Here is a 27,491-nt window from a genome sequence, read left to right on the forward strand (position 1 = left end):
CAAGCAACAACCACCACCACCACCACCATCAAAAAAATAAATACAAATTGAACAAATAGTCTTCTCGAATACAAGTTTATTTCCAAAGAGACCCGGTAAGGGGACATAAAACAGGTGGACTTAGAGACTATTCAGATTTCGTCAACATACCAAAGAAACTGTTATGGGAGAGTTACTGAAAGTTAATGAAAATAGGAGAGTTTTCTTAATTTGCTTTGAGGCTTGTAGCCTACCCTTAAAAAAACCAAAAAGTTCCTAAAAAGTAGTTAATCTTGTTATGTATAAGTAGCTAATATAAGTTTGAATGGATTTCAAGCACAGTTTTAGAAACCACAAAACGTCACATATATCACGTCAATAAATTTGTGTGCACCAGTAGGCCGCTCGAGTGGTTTGCGTTACAAGCTTTATGGAAACAAGCTTCCATAAAATTTTCTTCAAATCAAGTAAATGTATAAATCAAATTATGGAAGCTCGTTTCCGCCACAGAAAATGAAATGTAATTTTTGTTTGTATCTCACAATTCTGAGAATAAAGTATTTTTTCCCAGCTCAGAACTGGACTTTATAACTAGCAATTACGAGTTTATAACTCAATTCTGAGAAAAAAAGTGAGAATTGCAAGATAGCTACTCAGAATTGCGAGAAAAAAGTCAGAATTGTGAGATTAGGCCTATATTTTAAAATTCTGACTTTATATAACTTGCAATTGCAAGTTTATATGGCAGCTTGTTTCCGCCACTTAATGAAAAATAAAAAAGGTAATTGTGACTATTTATCTCGCAATTCTGACTTTTTTTTCTCACAATTGCGAGTTTACATCTCGCAATTCTGGCTTTATTTCTCAGAATTGCGAGATGTAAAGTTAGAATTGCGTGATATAAAGTCGAAATTGCGTGATATAGCCTAAAGTCAAAATTGCATGTTGTAATGTCATAATTGTGAGACATAAACTATTCTGAAAAGAAAAAAAGTTAGTCTTTTCTTTTTCCCCTTAGAATTGGCCTGAAAACTAACAATTGCGATTTTATATCTCACAATTCTGAGAAAGATGTCAGAAATTCGAGATATAAACTCGCAATTACTTTATGTGTTATAAAGACAGATTTGCGAGAAAAAAAGTCAGAATTGTGAGATAAAAAGTGTCAATTCTGTCTTTTATTCTCATAATTGCAACTTTATTTCTCGCAATTGCGACTTTATTTCTCAGAATTGCGAGTTTATATCTCCCAATTGCGACTTTATTTCTCACAATTCAGACTTCATATCTCCCAATTGTGAGATAAAAAGTTGCAATTATTATTATTATTATTATTATTATTTTATTCAGTGGCGGAAACAAACTTCCAAAACTTATAAGTTTTTATCTCGCAATTGTAAAAAAAAAAAAAAAAAAAGGTCAGTTCTTGTCAGTTTATATATCTTGGAACTATAACTTGTAATTGCGAGCTTATTTCTTGCAACTGACTTTATAACTTGCAATTCTGACTTTATAATTACGATTCTGAGAAAAAAGTCCGAATTGCGAGATATAAACTTGAAATTGCGAGAAAAAAAAAGTCAGAACTATGAGATAAAAAGTCACAATTAGGCTACCTCTTTTATTTTTTATTCAGTGGAGGAAACAAGCTTCCATAAAATGCCCTTCCAATCAAATCGATGTTTAAATCGCACACTGTTGTTAGAACAATAAACAAAGGCGAATGCTGTTGTTTTGGCTATGGTTACTGGTCATTTCAACTTAAGAAACACATGACAATAGGATCAATCATAACAAACATTCATCCAAAACAGCGTATCTTTCGCAGATGAAACAGCCTGCACGCCCTGCAGTCCGACTATATCGACTCTTATTTGACTTTGACTAGGTTTTGACGTGATGTCATGTCGGAGTAACATGACAGCAAATAGGACCCAGCAGAGTTCTCCGGCGAACCTCACCTGTCCCCAAACGCACTTTTACTTTTCCACCTGAAGTCGCCTGCAGAATCTCGACATCTGTCAGTTTTAAAGATAACGCCATGTTTTGTGCATTGCTCTGCAGTTTGTTGCTCCTGCACGGCTCGGTCGGGGAGATCGTGTTCCGCTGCCCGAGCTGCACCGCGGAGCGCCAGGCGGCGTGTCCCAAAATCACCACCTCTTGCGAGATTGTCAGGGAACCGGGTTGCGGTTGCTGTCCGGTTTGCGCACGGCAGAAGGGCGAGTTGTGCGGCGTCTATACGCCGAGATGCGGGAGCGGTTTGAGGTGTTACCCGAGCGCGAATTCAGAGTTACCACTGGAACAGCTGATACAGGGACAAGGACGATGCGAGAACAAAGTGGACCTGGAGCCCACCATGACCAACCAGGAGTCAGGACACAGTGGTGAGTCTCAAGACTTTGTGAACATGTAATGATGCACAACCGCAGACAAAATGTACGCATGCAAGTGCGGATGATGTTGCACTTTGATGTCTCCTCTTTTCTTCATGTGTCAGGACTTGGGGGAATCAACACTGAGTCAAAAATCAGTGCAGGGTCTTTGTTGTGGCACCCTTTTCTCCACCATCTTGTTTGATTGTTTATACAGCCCCTTTGTTAGATCACCAACTTCTGTCTGAACTGCTTCTGGTGAACTGCATCTGCTCATACTTGATCTTGGCTTGATCTAGTTGAGATCAGGGTTCCCACATAGTCATGGAAAACATGGTAATGTCAAACATTGTCAAAATTTAGATTTCTCTGGGAAAGTCATGGGAATTAATGCAATATTAAAAAAGCAGTGGACATTTCTGGACAGAAATTGATAACATAAACTTTTAAAACATGGGCAAATGCCTAAATGCCTAAATAAATAAATAATATTTTATTCTTTAGCACTCTACTTATGTTCTTATTATCTTAGAAGGAATACACAAGTATAGTGTGTGTGTGTGTGTGTTCTGGGTTCAGTTCTTTCAATGCTGCAGGTTGCTGCCGATGGGAATGTGGCTGGAAAAATAATGGACGTTTCTGTAGTCACTGCAGGCCCAAATTCTTCTTGTTATGTTATCTGGTAGTCACAAACAACTTGTAAACATGGAAATTCATTGTAAAAATCTGTGGGAACTTATATTTACTTAGGTTAGAAGATGGTGCTTTAGCCATGCTTTTATTGTTATGGTTAATCAGTAAGCAGATCAGTAAGCAGCGACAGCCTTAGACTTAGACTTTTTTAGCCTTAGACTTTTGAGGTCTGCTTCTTTATACCTGTTTTAGTAGCAATTGGAGATATATAACATTGTTTTTGAAACTGAAGGGAAATGGGATGACCAGTGTTGAAATTCAGTTGAGCACGGGTCCACAGATCTCCTCAGTAAGCAAACAAAGCACCTGTTAAAGGGATAGTTCACTTTGAAATTAATTTTTGATATGTTTTAGCTTACCTCAAGAGCATCCAAGATATAGGTGTCTGGTTTTCAATTTTGATATTTTTAGGTCAAACCGTTGTTGTCTATCAGTCATATAATGGATGTCTATGGGGATCTCCTAAAAGAGCATGCACAGGGAAGTCCAAATTAAACATGATTTAATGACTCGTAAATGTAAGTACACATGAAGATCTAAACATATTTAGATATACAGGAAATCGCAATGGAAGACGATTTCGATATATCTAATCTAAATATGTTTAGATCTTCACAGTGAAAAGTAAAACTTCCGAAATCTCTGTGTAAACAATGAGTGACGTACACGCGCAAGAGATCACTTCCAGACCGATATAAATAATGTTCGTTAAAAATAAACGATATAAATACTGTTCATTTTCTCACACAAACTGCTCGTTTCGTGTCTTAGGCCATCAGTGTGTACTTACATTTACGAGTCAATAAATCATGTTTAATTTTGACTTCTCTGTGCATGCTCTTTGAGGTGGTGACCATAGACTTCCATTATATGACTGACAGACAACAACGATTTGACCTAAAAATATCAATATTGAAAATACTGTGGATTGGAAACAAAGACACCTACATCTTGGATGCCCTTGAGGTAAGCTAAGACATAACAACAATTAATTTCAAAGTGAACTATCCCTTTAAACTGTTGACACTGTGACGTGTTTGCCCTTCTTTCTCGTTTTATTCATATCAGCCTCTCTCTCTCTCTGTCTTTTTTTTAATCCAGTGGTCCCCAGAGAAGCAATTATTTTTTTAAATCATTTTTTTCCCAGGGTTTTCGACAACATGGATCACTAAACAGATTGTGTTAGCCAGAAAACATTAGTTTCATCCCTCCTTTTTTTTTTTTTTTTTTTTTTACAAGATTGTACGAGGAAAAAAATGCATTTCTTTGAAATTGAAACTTTCTCAGGGACAACTAGTCCTTTCTGAATATGGCTGTAAGAACATAGTCCTATAATGTATCTTGCACAATGCTGCCTTTTGCCTTGATAACATCATTAGTCAGATCTCATTCGGGTATCATCAGAGGTCGTCTCTTTTGCTCTAGAGGCCAGGATGAGCGCTTCCAAACCTTTGACATACAACTGAAATATGTGACCTAGATTTCTAATAAAATAAAGAATTTTCAAATTACTGATGTCTAAACTGAGCCAAATGCCCCACTTTGAAACTAACTGGCAGCCGTTTTACTGTTGTGTTGTTGAATTTTCCAAGAAATCAGTGGTGAAAGGCTAATGTCGCCCTGCACAAATTGGACTTTTGCAAGCACCATTGTGAATATGCCCCACTATACTGTCCATGCATTGTCTGAATGGTGTATTTTGGGATACCAAAAGCAACAGGGTTGCCCAGCACCGGCAATTAATCTGCTCATTTCCACCCCTTTCCAATGCAGGTTTCTAATGAAGAGAAAATACTGCCAGCTCTAAAGATAGTTCAAATTAAAATTCACCTTTACTCCCCTTCATGTTTTTCTGGCCCTGTATTATTTTCTTTGGGCCTGTTTATACCTGGTCACTTTATGGATTTTCACTGATCGGATACCTGATATGCCCTCCGAAACGCATTCGAGGTGGATTTTTCTTTCCTATTTCTCCCCTTGATTTTGAAGCTGACGATAAATAAAATGCAGCTCTTATCTGTTGCTGACGTGAACGCCGTTAAATTTGCTCATACAAAGCTATAGCATGTCTTCAGATTCAGAACACATGAAATATAGTGTATGAGTCATGGACTATTATGATAACTTTTTTTGTGTGTGCAAAAAAAATCACCCTTCAACTTGGACAATCAGCCTATAATCACAACTGTAAAAATTAATGCGCTTTATCTAATCAAAATAGTTGTGGCAACAGATTACAAGCAATATTATTAATTAAATTTAAGAATAGAATTGAGTAATAATTAATCAAATTAATTCCTTAAAAGGTAACGTAAAACGTAAAACGTACAAAAAAGTATATTTAAGTCACCATTATGGTGATCAGTGTTTGTTTTAGGTTTGTTTTAAAAATACGGTTTTCTCCTTCAGTGATTCTGCTTGTTAACATCAGATGTCTTCAATGTTTGCAATATAAAATAAAGATAATATAAAATAATTAATCTTTCACGTCTGTCTGTTATTCAGATAATTCAGACTCATTTTAAATGGTTAACTTTAAAGGAATAATTTGATTTAATTATTACTCAATTCTAATTAGTTCAATTTAATTAATAATATTGCTTGTAATCTGGTGCCACAATTTTATTGATTAGATAAAGCACATTTATTTTTACAGTGTAATAGCCAGTTCATACTGGGTTACTTCATGTGTCTTTACTGACCTGATTTGTTCAAACTGGTCCATATACACTGGGCCACATAAATGTATCTCCGCAAAACAAATATAAATCCGATCTTCAATTCCTTTGCTTGTTACGGTCAGTACTAAGCACATTTGTCTGTGTGTTTTCTGTGGAAATAATTCAAAATCAGCATCAAACCAGTAAGTCTTGTGAGTGAGTATGATTAAAAGTCACGTGGAAATCTTGCTAGCAAAGGCTAGACCCGTTCTGGCCCAGTACTGACCCTGTTTCTGCTGATTAACACCAATTAATTTCTGATCTAATGAATAGCAATTATGTTGTCTATTAAGACTAATTAATGCAGTGAACAATGAATGTTGCAATTATGAAAACTCATACAAGGTGCTACATGCAGGAACTCTGATCCTCATCTTTGTGTTCACAACACGCCGAGAGGTATTCATTTTGCATTATTGTGCTCTCATCAGTGTAGCTTTAACTAACTGGTGATTTGGCACAATGAATCTCAAAAGAAAGCTCACTCTGTACTGAGTGTTGAATTAGATTCAGAATCATCTGGCATGATTGCGCTGAGTGTAGATTTGTGCGTGGCCTCAACTGCGAGCATATTGCACCACCTGTAGTTAGCGTTGTTCTTATGTCGACATGATCCAGCGTGCTGTAGGACCTGATTAGAGGAACATCTTTAGTAATGACACTTAAGTGGTGCACAAATGCCGGCTTGCATAATGCTCCCTTGGCTTTAACCCTGGATCTGCTACAAGAAGTCTTGAATATGGATTTTTTTTAAAAATTATGTTGCAATGTGTGTGAATGACCATTATTCATGTAACATATTCCTAGTACACATCTGAGGACCTCTATCATTGTGACCTTTAGCATGGCACTTTAAAGTGGCCTATTATGCAAAAATCACTTTTATATGGTGTTTGAACACAGATGTGTGTCCACTGTAATCTCCATAAATCATAAACAGTCTCTCCAAAGGAGCGGTTCCAGATTTCTCTCCTAATCTTACGTAAGAGAGAGGCGGGAAGCTCCGCACATGACTGGTGACAATCCGCTTTCAATCCATCCATCCATCCACCCATCCACCCACCCACCCATCCATCCATCCACACACCCACCCACCCATCCATCCATCCATCCATCCATCCATCCATCCATCCATCCACCCACCCACCCATCCATCCATCCATCCATCCACCCATCCAGAAATTTAAGCTTTTATTCAATAATCCACCCCTCAACCAAAGTAAATTTTTTATTAGTCCAGTTTGTGTTTTATTACAAAATGGCGTAATTTTAGTCTGTGCTTCACACATAATTATCATATGACTTCAGAATACTTGAAATATAGGGCCCATCCACACGAAGACGCGTTTCGCTGTATACGTATACATTTTTTATCGTATTGGCGTTTCGTCCACACGGATCCGGCGTTTTGGGAGAGTGAAACTGCTATTTTTTTTACGCATGCTCAAAGTCTTCTTCTCCGTGTATAGTGTATCTCTGTGGCAGAATTACAGCGCCCCACACTGGTCTGGCATATATACTACACTGTTTTCAGTCGGTTTTAGTGGTTTCGTGTGTATGCAGATATTTCTTGAGACGACGCAGTGATTACAGATTTTTTTTAGATCGAGGAAAAAAATATCGGATAGGGAACACACCGGCTTCGTGTGGACGTGGCCATAGTGCAAGTTGTAACAACCACTTTTATGATCACTTTTTTTCTTTGTGTGGCATACAAAGCAGCATCAACTTCTTCTATTGTGCTTCATGGAGTATGAAAATCATAATGGTTTGGTAAAACATGAGGGTAATGACTTAATAAATACCTTTGAGCCATCTATTACTTTAACAGCAGGTTTGCTACAAGATGGTGCTATTGTAGTATTATTTACATAGTTTACAAAATGGTGTTATTTTAGTATTATATACTATTTATATTATTTATTAATATTTTGAATAAGCGATTATTTGTACACTGCTCATTGTGGGCATCAGTCAATGTACTTTACGTTGTTTCTAATAAAATGACACAAAACCTGGAAACGTCTGTCTGATAAATAAGTCAGATATATTGGAAATTATACTGATCAATATACTTTAAAATAAAATGGACACTGGGATTGCAAAGACAGCCATGGGTCATTAGATAAAAGCAAATAGAAAGATGCAAATGTAAATTTTGCACCGATTCCCTCCAGAAAATCCAGCCTCCTCGCCACCATAAAGTTTATTCAAGCTATCGGTTTATATCTCATGTTTGTTTTTCAGTCTTTTTCGTTCGGAACCCTCGGAGGTCTGATATGCAGAAACACGCTCTCTTCAACACCTTTCCAGTGCTTTGGGTGGCGGCTTGTTGAGACTTGTGACACTAGAAAGGCTTCATATAGGCGCCATGACTTTACTTTTACCCCAGGGCATCTGGAGTGTCATGGGTGTCAAACAAGCAATTGAAATAACAAAAAAAAAAAAAAAAAAAAACTCCTTGCCTCTTTTTACCTCAGGCCATCCCCGACAACCCACCCCACAGACTGGAGAGATGAAGAAGCGTCAGCAAAATACACAGTCTGACACATCCAGCTATCTTTCATTACTTGCTATAAATCTGGCTGCCTGCCTGACTGATACACTATTGAAAATGTCAATGTCGACTGCAACAGGTATATACACTCTAAAATATCTCCAAAAAGGCTTGAGATCATCATGGAGGCTGGACATTATTTCAGTAAACTATGGTAGCTTACATAGCAAAGCATATTCCTGAGACCCAAGCTTAGCACTGCACTTTGTTTTATAAGTTTGTTGCTCAACTACTTGTCAAATGCTCAAGCTCAGGCAGTTCTTGACACTCGGGAGGCTGTAGTTGCTATGGAGCCAAGTGAAGATCAACACTGCTTCACAAAATGAATCCAAGGCATTTCCTGAGGAAAACTTTGTCTAAAACTTTAATGCTATTTGTCAAATTCTAACTGATTATCAAATTGCTTGCTGTTGAGGAACACAGGAATATATATATATATATATATATATATATATATATATATATATATAAGATACAGGTTCGCAATTACATGAAGATGAGTAAATGATAACAGAATTTTCAAGAATTATTCATATTAACGCAACTGAGGCAAAATTATGCGTTTTGGCCATTTATTTAAACGACAACAGCGTTTTGTGGGTATAGAAATGCAAGGTTCTGAAAGCGGATTTTAAAGCGTCTCATCATCTCCGTGTAAACTATACAAAAAACACGAATTTGTGAAAACTGTGACGTCATGCGCATGTGTTTTACATGTTCAGTACATAGTCTGCAGGCGCGTAGTGCTTCTTTACAAAGTAACATCGCCAACTACTGGCCCGGAAGCATAATACAGTCACAATACGTGTGAACTGGGATCGTTTTGACAATGTTGTCATCTGTACGTTAAAAAAGGAGGAAAAACATTCCTGTTTTTAGTACATCTGTCATGTAAACACACCCTAAATTTGGATGTGCATATTAGTGAAAGACATTTTTTTTTACACTTTGCACTATTGAACATGTCAGTGTTATGAATTTGAAATAACTGTTAACAATATATTGATATTTTCTTGTAATGTGAGCATGTTTTGATTATAAAAAGTGGATAACAGGACTGTTCAATTTGATGTTTATTTAAATGCTGTGATGGTATATTATTATTGAGTTCTTGTTCAGTATATTTACGAGCAACACTTTTGAATGCCTGCAAGACTCGTGAGAAATAGCAGTGCTTCATTTACCGGCATCTCATACTACATTTTGTTGTTGTTGAAATCTGTGTTTAGTGTATAGAAATGATCAGAAGAAGCACATACACGCAAAAGCAGAATCGAGGACTGAATCTCATTCGTCTGCTGAGAACATTTCCTTTGTGCACAGTGGCTGTTGAATCATCGAGGCTCCCTCAGTAGGCCTCTGATTTATGACCGTACAACATTGCTGTTTAGTCTTTGCATATGCAATTACAGAAAAGATAAAAGAGGGAGAGTTGAAGAGAAATACAGAGAAATGTGCTGGCACGATCCACTGTATATTGAGAAGAGGCTCAGCGAGGCTAGTTTAGGTTGAATGAAATCTTAAACGCTTTTTCATCAAATGGGGGGAGTAAAACAAAAATGGGGAAGTGCTCCCAGAGGCTCCCAGTGACAAATTACTTCTCAGAACGATTTTCTTAAGTGGAATCAGAGAGAGTGCGAAATACTAAGACACCGAACAGATGTTTCAATGATGTAGAGGACAGATAGAGGACACCAGTGAAAGTTCCTGTAGGACAGAACAGTAGAAGAAGTGGTAAGCATTGGGGGAATAAGTCAACTAGCTCTTACAGATGTTTTCACACTTTGTTTGGACCAAACTCGAGCTCTCTTCCAATGTTATTTTAGTTTTGTTTATAGGCCTATAGTTTATTCATACTTTGAATTATCTTTTATATTTATATTATCAGTTTTCAGTTTAGTTTAAAGGGTAACTAAACCCCTAGTCAGAGCCTGACTCCACCCACTGGCAATATTTGAAAAATGCTAAAAAAAATGGGCGACCCCAGCGAAGATAGAGGGGACTAACCGAGGGCGGGGCTGAGCGTGTCGGGGGTTTGGGAAAATACTCTATCCTGATTGTTTTCAAAGCTCGTAATTCCAACTCTTGACTTGCAGTGGTTTTGACGAAAAAAGATGATTTTTAAACTGCCGAGGGCTTGGTAGCTCGTGCTAATGGCGTGGTGAGCTGAAACCTGAGTACGTCATGAAGAACCGCAAACATCCAATAGGAAAATTCAACTCCAGTAGCCACCGTTCAACCTGAAGAGGGCAGCACTAAGAAGTTTTTACTCCATATATTGTAGAAATAAAACACCCAAATGTCCAAAAAGTTACTCGAATCAATGATCAGCATTAAAAAAAGCCCCGTTTTTACAGGCTAAAAAAAGTTGGTTAAAAGTTTAGTTAACCTTTAAAGGGATAGTTCACTCCAAAATTCTGTCATTTATTACTTACCCTCATGTCGTTCCAAACCTAAGGCTTTAGTTTATCTCCTGAATGCAAATGAAAATATTTCTGTTGAAATCTGAGAGCTTTTTTCTCCCTCCATTGACAGCTACGCAACTGAAATTTGACGGTTCATAAAGAGATCGTAAAGAGACACGAATTTAAGATTTTATTCACATTCATCAACTCACACTTAAGTTGTGGTAAATGAAAGCTCAAGCATGTTTGCTTCACGTGTGAGAACCAATGAGTTTCGTTCTCGTGTTACGCAGCATATCAGCTAGAACCAATGAGGTTTGGCAATTGTTTGATGAGCCGTTGTGCTCTGTAATGCATTTCTTTTCCATTTTGTGTTAAAAATAGCAATCTTTGCAGAATTTAAATGGGTTTAAGAGTTTTCTGGTATGCGCCGAGTCGCAGACTCATATGAACCTCTCTGCTTTCAAGTCTCTGGACCGGAGCAGACTGTGAAATTAACGTGAAACAAGACTTCATTCGCCCCAATGGAAAGCATACACTACCTGAATCATTTCTTGTCCCCTTATATGGTGCACAGTGCGCCATTCACCATGTAGAAAAATAGTAAACGTGTGAACAAGTGACCGATTTCAGCCGCAGTTTCAGCGTCTATTTATGGTGTTGGGAGTGGGATACTTCAGATACTAGAGATACGTTGATTGGACAGAAAATCTGATGAGAAGCTGAAGTGCAGAGTGATGATGCCATCCAAATCATTGATCCATATTAGAGACTGTAAGTTGAGAATTTTATTTTTGGAGCACACTAGCTTATAGATTACAGCAAGGCTAACATATTCTTTTGATTTCAGGGGGACTTTAAACTCTATTTCAAGTAACCTTACGATGTGCCAGGCCAAACAAAAGCTGTATCAAATTTGAATTCCAAAAACCTCTTGTACCTGCCCAAGGGAAGCCATTCTGCACTCACCAAAACCAACAATTAGTTTTTGCAAAACTCTCCCACACCTGGTCTTGTTTTGCCGGACACTGGCATAGCTTTCCTGTGAGTCGTGCAGTTCCACAGAAGAAAGGAAATTAAATTACATTCTACACTGTTATTTTGTGCCGCCGTGGTACAGGGAGTCCTTGAAGTTTACAACCTTTACAAAAGGCCACACGGTTACGCAAGTAAGAAAAAGCGTCAAATACAAGCCGGCTTCTCGGGCATCACAGCTGCATATGTTTTTCTTGCATTACTTTTTCATGCAGATACATTCTGAGAGCCAGCGTGCTCACTGCAGCCTGTTTGGAAAAACAACATGGCTGCTCGGCTCCCTCTTCGTAGCCGTGTGGGTTGAAAGAGCGTTTTCTGTAAATGTTTAACCAGACGGGTAAACTGCGAAGAGGTTTCAATCAATGTCAGTGTCTTTGGGTTGTTTTCCCAGCATGCAGTGGGCCTCAGTTCATCCACAAATTGACCATAGCTTACTGGTTACAAGAGGTTCATGTTGCATGTCGCAGAGTGCATGTTTGTATATCAGTAGATTGTGTAATGTAAACCAATACAACCAGTTATAATCCTGCCGTCAGACCTCTGCATTTCGATAAATCCTGGAGAGAGCTTGCCATTTAAGCTCATTGAAGAAGTATGCATAGATTAAACCAAATCAGTAGTGAAAGATTTGAAGTGTTTGATTATGGGTGGTAGCATACAACCAGAGCAGAAATGACCTTGATTTGTTTTCCTTATAGATGATGTATGTAATGATTATTCTATCTGTATGATGTTTTTACAGATTTTTGTCTTGATTATAATGATCATGTTTCATTTTAAATGAAATGAAAATGAAGTGGTCGTTAAATTAGTTCATTATTCAAATTCCGTCATGTCGTTCCAAACCCGGAAGATTTTTGGTCATCTTCAAAAGATCGTAAAACTAATCCAGATGAGTTGAGCGCTTTAGTCAATATGTTTTGAAGAGACACGATCGCTTTATATGATGAAAAGATTCAATTTGAGCTTGGATGATTTGAAAATCGACACAAATCTTCCTGCTGGAACAGGTTTTGTGCCGGACGGATGTCAATGATGCCTCAAAATGCCTCTACATAGATACCTCACTAGGTTTTGGATCAGAATCCGTATGTTAATTCACAAGTCGCACTTGACTTTTCAACAGCATGTCATGCTTCCTTGGGAGAAGCGAGAGAGAAAACGGCCCAAGTCCTGAAAAGAGTTCCTGTCCACTCCCCAACCGCACAGCCCACACACTAAGCCTTTGGAAAGAGAGAGGAACTGTGAGTGGGAAGTGTTGCTGGTGTAGGCCCAGGGATGAGAGTGTGGAACAGGGATGCTTCTGAGGATATGTAATGGCAGGTGTCTGCTGAAGCACGCCCGCCAATAATGTCTTCAGTGAGGCAAACTCTGGAAACAAAGTCACCCGCTATTTCAGACACTATTCTTAGGTCTGTTCCTCACAATTGGGCTTGAAACATTAGACCGCAGTATTCAATGCTGGACAATGCTCAGAGCGATCACCCTCCTTCAGATCTCTAGGCTCATACTTGCCCTACGCTGACATCATGCTAGCAGCTCTGGGCTCATTGCCTGAGTTTCTGCTTTTTAATGTCGATGGGTCAGACCTAGAACACATCTGAATGCAGGTGGGAGTTTCATAGGGCCAGCTAGAGTCCAAATGACCCGCTTTGTGCAAGTGATGTTACCAAGAGGTACATGTAAAGCCTGGGACACGCCAAGCCCACATCAAAGAACTAGTTGCGATGAAAGCTTACTGTGTTGCCACCTCTCCTTGGCTGCGTCTCGTCCAAAAAGCTGCACTTGAACACACCTAAAGGACTATAGGTCAGGTGACTGACCTTACAGCTTGTGCGTTCTGCGTCTGTGTGCATGGAAATATCTGTCTATATCAGCTGGGTATCAAAAGTCTATTTTTGTCATTCAAAAAGGGAAACCAAAACTTGGACTGCATGCAAACTAAGTAGCGCTTGCTTACCGCTTTGAATATCAATCACGCTGATCACTTTTTTCATTCTAGTCAGCTCATGTTATTATGAAAATATTCAATTGCTCAGGTAAGATGTTGTAAATTATAACAGCCTTCTGTCTTGACTTCTTTGCTCACTTTCAACACTTTCACTTTAATTCTCATGCACCCAAGTTGAACATCCTATCAGAGTTCTCTCTCTCTCGATCAACATGCTGAATCGGCTAAAAAAAAACGGAAAACAAACACGGCCAACTCTCAAAAACAGCCTGACGTCCGGCATAGTGTGTCCCGGCCTTAAAGGAGTAGTTCACTTTTCAAAAAACTTTTGCTGATAATTTACTCACCCCCATGTCATCCAAGATGTCCATGTCATTCTTTCTTCAGTCGAAAAGAAATGAAGGTTTTTGATGAAAACATTCCAGGATTTTTCTCCATATAATGGACTTCAGTGGGAACCAAACGGTTCAAGGTCCAAAAGACAGTTTCAGTGCAAACTGCAAACTGTTCAAAGGGCTTTAAGCAATTTTAGACGATGAATAAGGGTCTTATCAAGAGAAACCATCGCTCATATAAAAAAAATAACAAAGTTTACGTTTTACAAGCTCAAATGGTTGCCTTGCTCTGTTCTGTGATGCGCATTCATGACTCTCCTTTTCGAACTCGTTCATGAAAATGAACAAATCTTTTCCAGAGTCAACTCATTCATTTCGTTTGTTGAATGAACCAAATGACACGAAAAAGATTTGTTCATTTTGATAAACGAGTTCGAACTGGAGAGTCACGAACGTGCATCACAGAACAGAGCAAGGCGAACATTTGAGCTTATAAAACGTAATTTTTTTTTTTTTCAAATGAGCGATCGTTTCGCTTATTCATCGTATGGTGTCGTTTAAAGCCCTTTGAACAGTTTGCAGTTTGTACTGAAAGTGTCTTTTGGACCTTGAACCGTTTGGTTCCCATTGAAGTCCATTATATGGAGAAAAATCCTGGAATGTTTTCACCAAAAACCTTAATTTCTTTTCGACTGAAGAAAGAATGGATATCTTGGATGAGTAAATTATCAACAAAAGTTTTTTTTTTTTTTTTTTTTTTTTAAAGTGAACTACTCCTTTAACCTTTTTTAAAAATAATTATTTACTCATATACTCATTTCGTTTAAAACCTATAAAGCTTTATTTATTTATTTTTTGCAAAAGATTGTATAGAAGGATTGTATCTGTGCCCTTGGATCTGTATGGTTTTCTTTCTTCTGTGCAACACAAAAGAAGATATTTTGAAAATGTCTTTTTTTCCATACAATGAAAGTCATTTTTGGGTGAACTATACTTAGTATGCTATATAGTATGTTATTAGTAGTTCGCTTGTGATTTGCCAGGCATGGTTTGACTTAAAAGGCACATATCTCTTCACAGGCCTCTGTGCCTATCGGAATCAGGAGCTGTCTTTAATCCCAGCCTTTAACTTTTTTTCTCTGCCATGCTTTGATGCTCTGCCAGAGCACTGATCCAGGGTTTGTTTTTATTGACTAAAAAGATTACTTGCGGTCTTTGACCCGAGAACAATAATACAAATTTCTATAAATAATATGTCAATTTGTTAAGCAACATCTAACCAGATAGAGTTGTGCAGCATTCAGAATGTAATTGAAAATTACAATTTTGCAATTGCATTTCTGATTTTTTAACGTAATATAGTTCACTTTTCAGTATGAATTACATATGTACTTATATCGTGTGTGTGTATATATATATATATATATATATATATATATATATATACACACACACACACACACACACACACAATATTGGATTGTTAGGATTCATAAAAATGTTAGCAGCCAACTGGCAATTGACACTGTGTCATATACCTGTCAACGCTGATTTTAAATCGCATTTGGCTCTTTGCGAGTGTTAAATTTAGGCCCTGTTCAAAACGTGTCCTACAACATTTGAGTTACTATGTAGAGAGAGAGAGAGAGAGAGAGAGAGAGAGAGAGAGAGAGAGAGAGAGGGAGAGGGAGTGAATGATTCAATTCTGAATTTTACCCACATTTTATAACCTACTCTTCCCTCCATCAGGAGAAGTAAATAGCACACGCTCCCCTCTGATGAAGAAGACCAGCAAAGAAAACAACTACCAACACTACAAGGAAATGGCTGTGAAGCAGCATCACAGCAGTAAGAGGAACAGGATGTTCAGCCCCCAGGATGATCTCAAAACCCTTCTCCCCAAACAGGTGAGTGTCAGCACTCTTCAGTACTGGCGCACACTAAAGCGAGTCGTATGAAAGGGCCTTTAGATTAACACAGAGAATGATGGACCCATTGAAACAAAGATCTGTATTCACCTTGAATGTCATTGTGTTCAGTACGGCAGTGCCCTCTTCTGGTTATCAGACTAACACACCACAGACACAACAGTATGGGCTCACACTATACACACAATACACACACACAACTAACACAGTTTTCTGGGGTTCAGATTTACGGTATGTCCTTTGTACAACCCTCTAAATTTGATGTCGCTATAATTCTGTGGTCTGAGGTTGTTTGTCAATGTATAATTTATTGCTCCAGTATGTTATTTTCATGATTGGAACTGTGCAGAAACAGCTGTAAGCTGTTTTTCGAGTGTTTTTCATATCAAGGCTGTTTCTGATGCCACTTTTGCTAGGTTTTCAGTTGAAAACATATGATAATTTCCTTAGTTACCTAATTAGCCAGCGATTTCTGATGTCTAAAACACTGCCCGGTGATAGCAAACAGTCACAATCGGATTCCCAAGACAGAACAAACGGCTCCCGCCTTTGCTGAAACGAGGAATGGGCCAGTGCTTGTCGAATTTGGCCATCACACAAATCCACAGAGTTAATTAACTTTTCTTGGAATTGTACCATGCTTTACCTGGACTCTTAAATCCTTAGCCAAGTGACCACTACAACAGGACCTCACCCCAATCAGCATCTCTATCATGGCATCATCGACTGTTCTTAGCCAATAGACACATTTTCTTGCCAATTTACTTTAGTTGGAAAGTCGTTTTCTTTTTTCATAACTTTTTTAGGCAGCTGTGGGCTAATGGTTAGAGAGTCAGACTTGTAACCAGAAGGTCATGGGTTCAATTCTCAATACCGACAGGAAATGACTGAGGCGCCCTTGAGCAAGGCATCTAACCCCCAATCGCTCCCCGGGCGCCGCAGTGTGTGTGTGTCTGTGTTCACTGCTCCTAATCTGTGTGCACTGAACTTGGATGGGTTAAATGCAGAGGACAAATTACAAGTATGGGTTACCATACTTGGCCTTCACTTGACTTGACTTCATAAAATGTTTTAAGTAAAACTTGCTGAAATAAATGGTATGTCTGGTAGTTTTCGTAATTTTCCAAATACGATTTAAAATCGGCAACGTGCAGCGCGCCACTGACTTTAGTTTAGACCAGGTTTTTTCTGGTCAGTGGCACAATTGTTTTCTTGAACTGCAAAATAACACTAGGGAATGTTTGTGCGGAGCCCCCCTAGTCCCACTTTGGCAAAAAAATTATTATAACTATCTCGTGGCCTCAAGATACTAACTCGTGGTCTCAAGATAGTAATTCGTGGCCTCAAGATAGTAACTCGTGGCCTCAAGATACTCTCTTGTGGCCTCAAGATACTAACTCGTGGCCTCAAAAAAACTAACTTGTGGCCTCAAGATACTATCTCGTGGCCTCAAGATACTAACTCATGGCCTCAAGATACTAACTCGTGGTCTCAAGATAGTAATTCGTGGCCTCAAGATAGTAACTTGTGGCCTCAAGATAGTAACTCATGGCCTCAAGATACTCTCTCGTGGCCTCAAGATACTAACTCGTGGCCTCAAGATACTATCTCGTGGCCTCAAGATACTAACTCATGGCCTCAAGATACTAACTCGTGGTCTCAAGATAGTAATTCGTGGCCTCAAGATAGTAACTTGTGGCCTCAAGATAGTAACTCATGGCCTCAAGATACTCTCTCGTGGCCTCAAGATACTAACTCGTGGCCTCAAGATACTATCTTGTGGCCTCAAGATACTAACTTGTGGCCTCAAGATACTATCTCGTGGCCTCAAGATACTAACTCATGGCCTCAAGATACTAACTCGTGGTCTCAAGATAGTAATTCGTGGCCTCAAGATAGTAACTTGTGGCCTCAAGATAGTAACTCATGGCCTCAAGATACTCTCTCGTGGCCTCAAGATACTAACTCGTTGCCTCAAGATACTCTCTCGTGGTCTCAAGATACTAACTCGTGGCCTCAAGATACTCTCTCGTGGTCTCAAGATACTATCTCGTGGCCTCAAGATAGTAATTCGTGGCCTCAAGATAGTAACTTGTGGCCTCAAGATAGTAACTCGTGGCCTCAAGATACTAACTCTATCTTGAGGCCACAAGTTACTATCTTGAGGCCACGAGATAGTATCTTGAGGCCACGAGTCGCCTCCTTTTTTCGCCGACCCGCCCAGGGAGTGCAAGTTCATTTCCTAGTTTACCGACGTGCGTCTGTGGAGGGAAAATACGAATGATACATGCGTTAGTGTACGAAGTCATTTGCGCCGGGTGCCAAGATAGGGCCCCTAATGTTAAAAAATCTGACAAGTGTCGTAGTACACATATAATAAAAACACATGTGTATTCGGTTAGGATATATTGCATTAACATACTCTTAAAGTGACAGCAGCCTAATAATCCTTCTACTGTCTGTTAATGTTAATCAAACAACAAAAGGCAAATAAAATCATTCACTGCTCTAGATTAAATAATTTGTAACAAATATAAGGATTAATATATAAGGATTAATATTTAATATATAAGGATTAATATATAAGGATGTTTCATGGCTGGTAAAAACAAATATTTGTGGCCAGTACATTTTCTGAAGTCACTGTTTTTGGCCCTGGTTTTGCATGACAACTTATTTAGATCAAGTCTCCTCATTTTACATTGACATATTAGCATATCCTCACTATTTAAAGGACGCCTTAAGCGCATTGATGAAAACAGCCGTATATCCACTCATATTTTCGTATTCTATTGTGCAAGAAATAGTTTGGGAAAAGACAATCGATCTGACCATCAACAAACAACAGCCGAGACAACATTTAGCTGTACTATGAAGCACTCTGGTTCTGGTTTTGCTGACCTGAAAGCTATAGTAACTACAATAAAAATGGCTAAATGATATGTTGATAAAGCAAATGGATGTTGGAAAGTACTAAAATAAGGTAGATGCAATAAAAAGAAGGAGCCAAGGCAATAAAAATTCAAACCAGTGATAATGGTAGGGTAATAAAAGCCAAACCGAATAAACAACTTTTCTGTGGGGGTCATAAATCAGTAGTGTAACCATTACATATCCCAATGAAAAGCAGACATTCAAGGAGAATGTCAGGGTGACGGCATGTTCGATGACAGCAGGGGACTGTTCACTGCTTTGTGATGGAGCACTTTTCATCCGCACGGTACGGATAAGATCCCTGGCAGGCCCTCTTCCCCCAGTGCCCTCTTATCCCGGGCCAAGCAGGGAGCAGCCATCATGAGAGATACAGGGAACGGAGAAGGAACGGGAGACAAGAATGGTCTTTGATGCCGATGCCTGTCCTTGTTGAGAGGTGGGGAGGTAGAACCAGGCCAGAAAATTAGCTGGAGTAGGAGATTAATATCAGCCACATAAATGTTTCATGAAGCCGCCGGCTTGCTGTTTATCTCACTCTGCTTCTTATATGCGTGTTTCTTCGAGAATTTTTATTAAAACAAACTCTTTTTTTTATATGAAGCTCAAATTAACTCTGTCCCTTCATCACGTTTGCTACTAGTTATTTTTTGTGAATGCCTGTTATGTTTATATTTTATTTTATTATATCATATCATAAAAATGATTTTAGTTTTTAAACTAGAGTCATTTAAATAGAGTGAAATCATCATAAACCATTTCTGGTTGCATGCATGAATTGCTTGAAAATGATAAAGATTTTAGATGTAATGTATGAAACACTTTTAATGTGAGGGTAAATCTCACACATCCACAGCATTTTTTTTACATTTACATTTGTTTTACTACTTTTACTAATTTGTTTTGCGAATTTCTGATGCCCGGTAATGGGCATCAGAAATGTTTTTTTTTTTTCTCACAATATTTATTTATTTATTTTTTGCATTTCAAGCTGTAATCTTGTGCATTTAATATAAAAAGTGTGAAAATATTACTTAATTGTGTGTATTTAGGATGCATACAATGCTAACTATGAAATTATCCTTGGCAAGACAAAAGAGATTGCCATTTTATTCCAAAAACGCCATTTTCATCATAGAATGCTATTAAACAATTTGAGATTGTGTGGAAATGTTAAATTAGAAAATATATGAAAATGACAGAGTTGCTCTGTATTTTTGTACGTCCATTTCTGGACGTTGTTCGTATACAAACTTAAACTAGTGAGAGTCTAAAAAAGTGTTTTGGGCTGTTTTAAGAGTTGAAGAAATACTCAAATGTATGTCTGTGTTGTCTTACAGAGCCAGTGTCAGCAGGAGCTGGATAAAGTGTTAGAGAACATCTCCCGAATGACGTTCCATGACAACAAAGGGCCTCTGGAAAATCTCTATGACCTGAAGTTTCCCAACTGTGACAAGACAGGACAGTACAACCTTAAGCAGGTGAGATGATCTACACTTAAATTAATATTTCGAAGACAGTGGTAGCTTGTCAATGCCCAATTTTAATATACCAATTGAAATGCACCAGATAAGTTACCATGTACCTTTCCATTTATGGGGTGGTGTTGGCACAGTGGATAAGACACATGGCTTTGGTGTGAGAGACCTGGGTTCAAATCCACTTTTAGACACCAATGTGTCCCAAGATACTTAACCCCTAGTTGCTCCTGAGGCGTGCGACCTCTGACATATATAGCAATTGTAAGTTGCTTTGGGTGAAAGCGTCAGCTAAATGAATAAAAAAAATGCATTCCAAGGTGCACATTTACATTTTTATTATTTACATGCTTTCCCTGGGAATCAAACCAACGACCTTGGTGGTGCAGGCGCCAACGCTCTACTGTTTGAATTACATGAAAGCTGTAAATGAATGAAAAGGAAATTCAAGTAGTTTATGAAGTTTTTTTGTCCTTTGTCAGTTTGAAATGTTTTACAGGTCACCTGGTACATTGACCAGTAGATTAGAACACCATGTACCCACATTTGAATGGCGGCGGGTGTTAATTTCACTATAGGGCAATAGGAATATGAGACATTGCACAACCTTTCAATCTGCTGCAGCCTGCTGTTTTATTATCCAATTCCACATGGAAGGTTCAATAATGACACAAAGATGGAGCCAAAGAGAAACTGTGTATAAAACATTCCCGCATTCTCCACAGAAGGCTGTTTTATCAAAGCCAAGGCAACCGTATCTGAGCTGAGAGTTACAAGCTAATGAAAATTTTGCTGAATGACTAACCTGTCTGTGGGGTGGCTTGCCCTTCTTTGTAGTGACGTTCTCAGAGGAAAGAGAATCACTAATGAGAACTCTTCTGTAATCTCTTTTATATCTTAATGACCTGTCTCTTACACATCCCTTGCAGCCTGATGAGATGAAATGAGAAGCAAATAGATGGATACTTTTGAAGGTTCTTAGGTTCTTGAGAAAAAATGTCACAAGATACTAAAGTCTGCTATTAAAAGTGATGAACAAATGATCTGATCCACCTACCTACATACATTATTTAGCTCTTAATGTATACAGTCTAGTCACCATAGAGTTTATATATCTATATTTTTATACACAAACACACCAACCCGATCTCACGGCAATTTGTACGAATTTTACGAGGTGGCTAAATCATTCATACCAATAGGGCAACTCGTAAAATATGTACGATTTAGCAAAAATCGTACGAATTCATACGACCTCACTCGTACGAATTCGAGTTTTTTTTACGAGTTGCCCAATTCATATGAATTCGTACGAATACCCCGCCCCTAAACCTACCCATCACTGGGTTTAGACATATCATACGAATTCGTACGAGTTAGATCGTACAAATTAGCCTTTTACTAGCCTAACTTTTACTCACTCGTATCAGTGATGCGCGGGTTGATCCGAAATGAGCGGGTGCCTGCGGTTACCCGCAGTTACGGGTCATCCAAAAATGTTTTTAATGATATTCGGGTCGCGGTCGGTCGGGTCGTTTGAAAAAAAGATGCCAATTAAACATTTGTATATAGTACTAGACACAGTTTTTGATGAAATATACAGCCCTACACATTATTGGCTGAATAACTGGCATGAAGATAACACACAAGCTCAGTTTAAACAGTTCTCGGTTCTATAGTGATTCGAGAACCGCTGTCCCTGTGCGTTCGGTATACGCAGTATCAGCTGCTCGTGCTGATCACTTCTCTCAACAGTGGCAGCAACATGTCTCGGTTCAGTGAACTGTTGGAGTTACTGGAGTAAAATATAATTCAGGATATTGATTTATTTCGATTCGGAGGCGACTGTCAGGCATGTCTGAAAGTGAGTAACTTTAGTAACTTGTGGATCAGCACTGACGCAAGACGCCAGAACGATTCAGTTCGAGTGTACTGGTTCGACCGGTTCACTAAAAAGAACCGGTTCAAAAGAACGATTCGTTCACGAACCGGCCGTGTCTACGATGATCACTACAGTCTGCAGAGAGATGGAGGCGGCAAGAGAAAAGGTTAAGACTGGGGAGTGGAAGCTCCGCAAACACACAAATAGAAAGAGTAAAAGTGTGGGAGACATTTGCTGAAATAATGAAAGATGATGACCAAAGTGCTGGCTTTGCCTTTTTTATGTGTAGGCCTACGTCTTCTTGCGATGCTGTGTTGTTACACGTCTATATGGCCCAATAACGCTCCGATGAGCATTTACTACTTTAAAAAAATGCGGTCAGGAAGCGGGTCGAGTACAATGTTTTTTTTTTTGCGGTCCGAGTTGCGGGCGGGTAGTTGAAAACGTCGGTCGGTTGCGGGTTGTTTATACATTGACCCGCGCATCACTGACTCGTATCAATACCCTTGACACACACACACAAACATACAAGCTATTGTTTTGTCTAATGTCTAGGCTCTTTTTATATCATTTTAATTTTATATTATATAATTTTATGTTTATTTTTATTTTTATAATTGACTTTTATGTATGCTTGCACTTTGCAATATGTATGCAGTAATTTTGATTAGTTATTCAGCATGTCATGGACTTTATTGGATTACAGTTTTTAATTTACGGACAGCCCAAACAAAGGAATTTTAGGAGAAACATTTTTGGAGACAAAGTTGACATTTTGCTGACAGATTTGATAAACGAGAACTTTGTGAGTTAACTATTATGGTATAATATTTCTATGTCCTGACATAACACGTTGCAGCTTAAACCAGGACAAACATGTCCCAGAGATGTAAATTGGTATGTTGTTTTGACATGCAAACCCTGTTCCCAGGGCTCAAAACAGTGTACCTCACGACACTTAATTGTTTTGTAATCATCCTGTTCCTCTTGCGATTACTGTAACTGTCAGTTTTTGTTCTTTGCCATTGGAGGACAAAATTGAGAATCTGTTTTTTGCCATTTTTGGGTCTCAGCGTCAGCTATGTCCAGTTCAATTATGACCTCATTTTGGGAGTGCTCAGTAGGGGTCAATGAGACGTGCAGGGACAAATGAGGCGGGAGGGCTGTTTTGGGCCAGTGCCTCCACCCCGTACTCGCCCAAGAGCTTCATTAAGCCCCCGACACCACAGGTTTTCCCCGCCCCTCTCATCATCTTCCCTCTCTTGTGTTCCAGTGCCACATGTCCAACCACGGACAGAGGGGCGAGTGTTGGTGCGTCAACCCCTACACTGGTGTCCAGATATCCTCGTCCCCCAAAGTGAGGGGGGACCCCAACTGCAGCCAATTCTATGGCGGTCCCGAGCTGGAACCGCCCACCGCCCAGCAGAAATAGACGCTCCATCAGGGAGACGCACCGGGTCACAAACAAGGATAGTTAAAAGCGAGTACAACAGTGGTGTGCATGTGTGTAATTCTGTACATGTATGTGTGTGTGTGTGTATTTTTGAAATAGTATGATCTGTATTGTCAATAGGAGTGTGGAAAGTCACATGCCAGCAAAGACTATTCAAGGACAGGTAGTTAAACTTCTCAAATCCAGATAACTGTACTCCAAATTTAACCCTGAGTTATTGTTTTTTTCTGCCTATTTATAGGCTCATCTGGTGCCTTTTAATCTTGTGACTGAATCTGGTTGCGGGGAGTCGCTTGTACAGCATTTGCAGCTGTTCGGTGTGAAGATGTGTCCGTTTAATTCTCTCTTTTGTTTTTGGAGCCCCAATACAAATGGTCGCGCATTTATAGTACCGTTGGCCACCAGAAACGGATAAAAGAAACTGCAAATGAACAAACATTAGGAGCTTTGCTTCCCCAAAATTGTGACTCGTTGTCAGAGAAAGCGGAGGGGTCGTGATTTGTTGGCTGATTTGAGAGGACCTGTGCTTGAGAGGCTGGAGGCCATTTTGACTACTTGAGTACCCGACTGATAAATCAACCTTGAGTACTCAAGTGCCGTTTGTAGATATGCATCGAACTGGCGTCCTTTCCGCACGAGTGTTGCATTAAGACCATGCATTCAAAACATTTCTAAAATGCATCTCTAAACCACTACTTTTGTTTCCATTCAATTGCCTCGGGCTGAAAGTCACCATGTACGCAAGTTGCTATGCGGAAATCGTCAACCCTCTAACCAATCAGAGGCCTAAAATGTGACAGAAACAAAGGATAAATTGAAAATAAGGCTCCATTTTGGCACATATTTCTGAACTTCAATCAGCATCATAGATTTTGAAGTTAAGTGTATTTTCATAATCGATTATTGCTGTCACTTCCAGGTACTCAATATCTGGCCATCCCTGCTCCTGGCGGCTGATAGACTTCTGTTCTCGTGGTCTTTCGAACATATGCTAGAATGCAGGTGGTGTATGTGTGTGTGTGTTTGTAGAGTGGGGATCAGAGTTTACTAATGATGTGCTGACAGAAGGCTTGATTTGGACACAGGGCTGACATTGACAAATGTGATATAAAGTGGGATAAGTGCCTATAAATAAACACAGGATTGCCTGCAGTGCTAGTGGGCTGTGCCTCACTTTGCTTCACTCTCATCTCCAGAGGGATGTATTTTGCCCAGTGTAAAGTTTGAATGTAGACTTGAAGAGTTCTCTGAAGGAATGTGAAAAAAAAAAACCACATATTTTTTTTACTCTTTGGATAGCCCAATGAAACACATTTGCAAAAGTTTGAAGTTAGTGAAAGGATATGATTTATTCTTGGGTCACAATTGTAACCTGTGGGCAACTGCAGGGTTAGGCTCAGTTGGTCCAATAGAAAATTGCAAACAATAAAGTAACATACAATGGGGTACGTAAGTCTGAACCTTGAACCTATCCATCCATCCAATTCAAAATCGAATTTAAATCTGAGGATTCTGGGGCGAACAAATAAGTGAATAGAAATATTTCTTAAATGACCAGGCTGTTTATTTGATTAAAAAACAGTATTGTTAAACATTATTACAATTTAAAATAACAGTTTTCCATTTTAATATATTGTAATATAATTATTTCTGTGATGGACAAACTGATTTTTACTTGCTTTTATTTACATCATTACACCAGTCCTCGGTGTCACATGATCCTTCAGAAATCATTCTAATATGCTGATTTGCTGCTCAACAATCATTCATTATTATCAATGTTGAAAAAAAGTTGTGCTGCTTAAAGGGTTAGTTCACCCAAAAATGAAAATTCTGTCAGTATTTACTCACCCTCATGTTGTTCCAACCCCATCTTTTGAACACGAAATAAGATATTTTTGATGAAATCTGAGAGCTGGATCACTCCTCCATACTAGTCCATAGGCTTCTTGAGGAATTGAAACTTGCCAGCCTGAAAAGTTTTTAAAGACATCGTTAAAATATTCAACGTGACTACAGTGGCTCAAACTTAACTCTATTAAGCGACGAGAATACTTTTTGTGCGCAAAAACAAACCTAAATAACGACTTTATTTCAACTATTCACTTCCTTCTCTTTGAGCCTCTAGTCAGTTAAACTAGTGTAATTCCGTAGAGCTACGTCACACGTACAACAACAGATCATATGCTGTTAAACTAGTAACCTGACTCGAGGCAGAGAGAGAAGGAAATGAATAGTTGAAATAAAGTCGCTTGATAAAGTTAAGATTGAGCCACTGTAGTCACTTGGACTATATTAACGATGTTTTTAATAACTTTTCGAGGCCGGCAAGTTTCAATTCCTCAAGAAGCCTATGGACTAGTATGGAGGAATGATCCAGCTCTCAGATTTCATCAAAAATATCTTAATTTGTGTTCAAAATATGAAGGTCTTACGGGGTTGGAACAACATGAGGGGGTGTAAATACTGAGAGAATTTTCATTTTGGGGTGAACTATCCCTTTAATATGTTTCTGGAAACCGTGATACATTTTTTTCATACTTGATGAATAAAAACAAACAAAACAAAAAATGCATTTATTTAAAATTGAAATTCTATCACTTTACACCAATATAATCATCCTCGCTGAATAAAAGTATCATATTTCTTAAAAAAAAAAAAAAATCTTAATGACCCCAAGCTTTTTTCCAAATCAAAACTAAATGGATAGGGGCAGTGGGATTTAATGGGTTAAATTGCTCTGTTAGCAGGTGTGATCTGTAACAGCCTATTCACAAGAACAGTGGTTTTATTACTGGAGGTCCCCAGATCAATGATTGTCCTTAACGTTCCCACTGTTCTGACGTCATTGGTGGCCCATATAAATAGCCATAGCTTTGGAAAATCTGATCACAAATTAAACAAGTATCCATGTGCTGCTCATAAATATAAACTTTTTCAGTTTCGATTGTCAATGCAGCTTCGCATCAGACTTTTGTGTGCCACTGTATGTGACCTTATTGTCATGTGTCTGGAAACTGGCATCGTTATCAATGTGAAGGACATGTAAGGGTTGTTTGAAGGGCGGCAGCTGTAACGTCCCCTGATTAAGTTATATTTTCATTTAGTACCCATATCTCTTACTCATTTTATCTCTTCCCCATCTGTCTCTCTCTTTCCCATCACCTCCCTCGCTGTGAGTTGAATTGAACAGCTCAATCCAGAAATAGAAGTCGATTGCGCTTTAGCATTGATCCTGACGTGTTAGACAGTGTTCAGCCCAGCGTTTGCGTTTGTCGCTTAGTCTTTATGATATATTAACACATTAACCTCCAGTAACTTTCACAGTATTACCACATCTCGCTCGCCTTTAGTAGGAACTTACATGTGTTTACTTTAGCCAGTTAGCATTGTGCTAACTACCGCTACAAACTGCCCCTCGTGTGATTCTGGTGCCTCACAGATAGATTTGCTGAGACACGGGTTACGAGTTTCCGTTTTGGTTTGTTTCCAAAATAGATTGCTGCCTACCCTCCGGTGGTACAGTAAATTTTACGGTAGCTCGAGTTTGGCCTAGTTTGAAAACAGTGCGAAACCAATCCCTGTGGTTTTCGGGCATATTGATTTGCCAGAGCGGTTCCTATGGGATGGAAGTGTTCATGTATGTGTGTGTGTTTGTGTGTACTTGTGTGAACGTTTCGATGCTGTGCCATGCCTGGAGCCAGTGTGACGGTGGGAAGGATTGCTTGCCATCTGGTGCAGTGTAAAACTGTCAGAGCCGGTCTCTGCATTT

General features: G+C 38.9%; 1 protein-coding gene across 1 annotated transcript; it reads left to right on the top strand.

The window, feature by feature from the left end:
• The first annotated feature begins 1,882 nt into the window (after nucleotides 1-1,882).
• On the top strand, nucleotides 1,883-24,078 carry igfbp2b (insulin-like growth factor binding protein 2b). Its single transcript, XM_039683665.2, has 4 exons — nucleotides 1,883-2,363; nucleotides 15,797-15,954; nucleotides 20,247-20,387; nucleotides 23,540-24,078. The coding sequence occupies exons 1-4, from the start codon at nucleotides 2,021-2,023 to the stop codon at nucleotides 23,696-23,698; spliced, it is 801 nt and encodes a 266-aa protein (XP_039539599.1). The 5' UTR covers nucleotides 1,883-2,020; the 3' UTR covers nucleotides 23,699-24,078.
• Nucleotides 24,079-27,491: the final 3,413 nt, after the last annotated feature.

Source organism: Pimephales promelas, chromosome 7 (genome assembly GCF_988280905.1).
Source record: "Pimephales promelas chromosome 7, fPimPro1.hap1.1, whole genome shotgun sequence".
Taxonomy (NCBI): domain Eukaryota; kingdom Metazoa; phylum Chordata; class Actinopteri; order Cypriniformes; family Leuciscidae; genus Pimephales; species Pimephales promelas.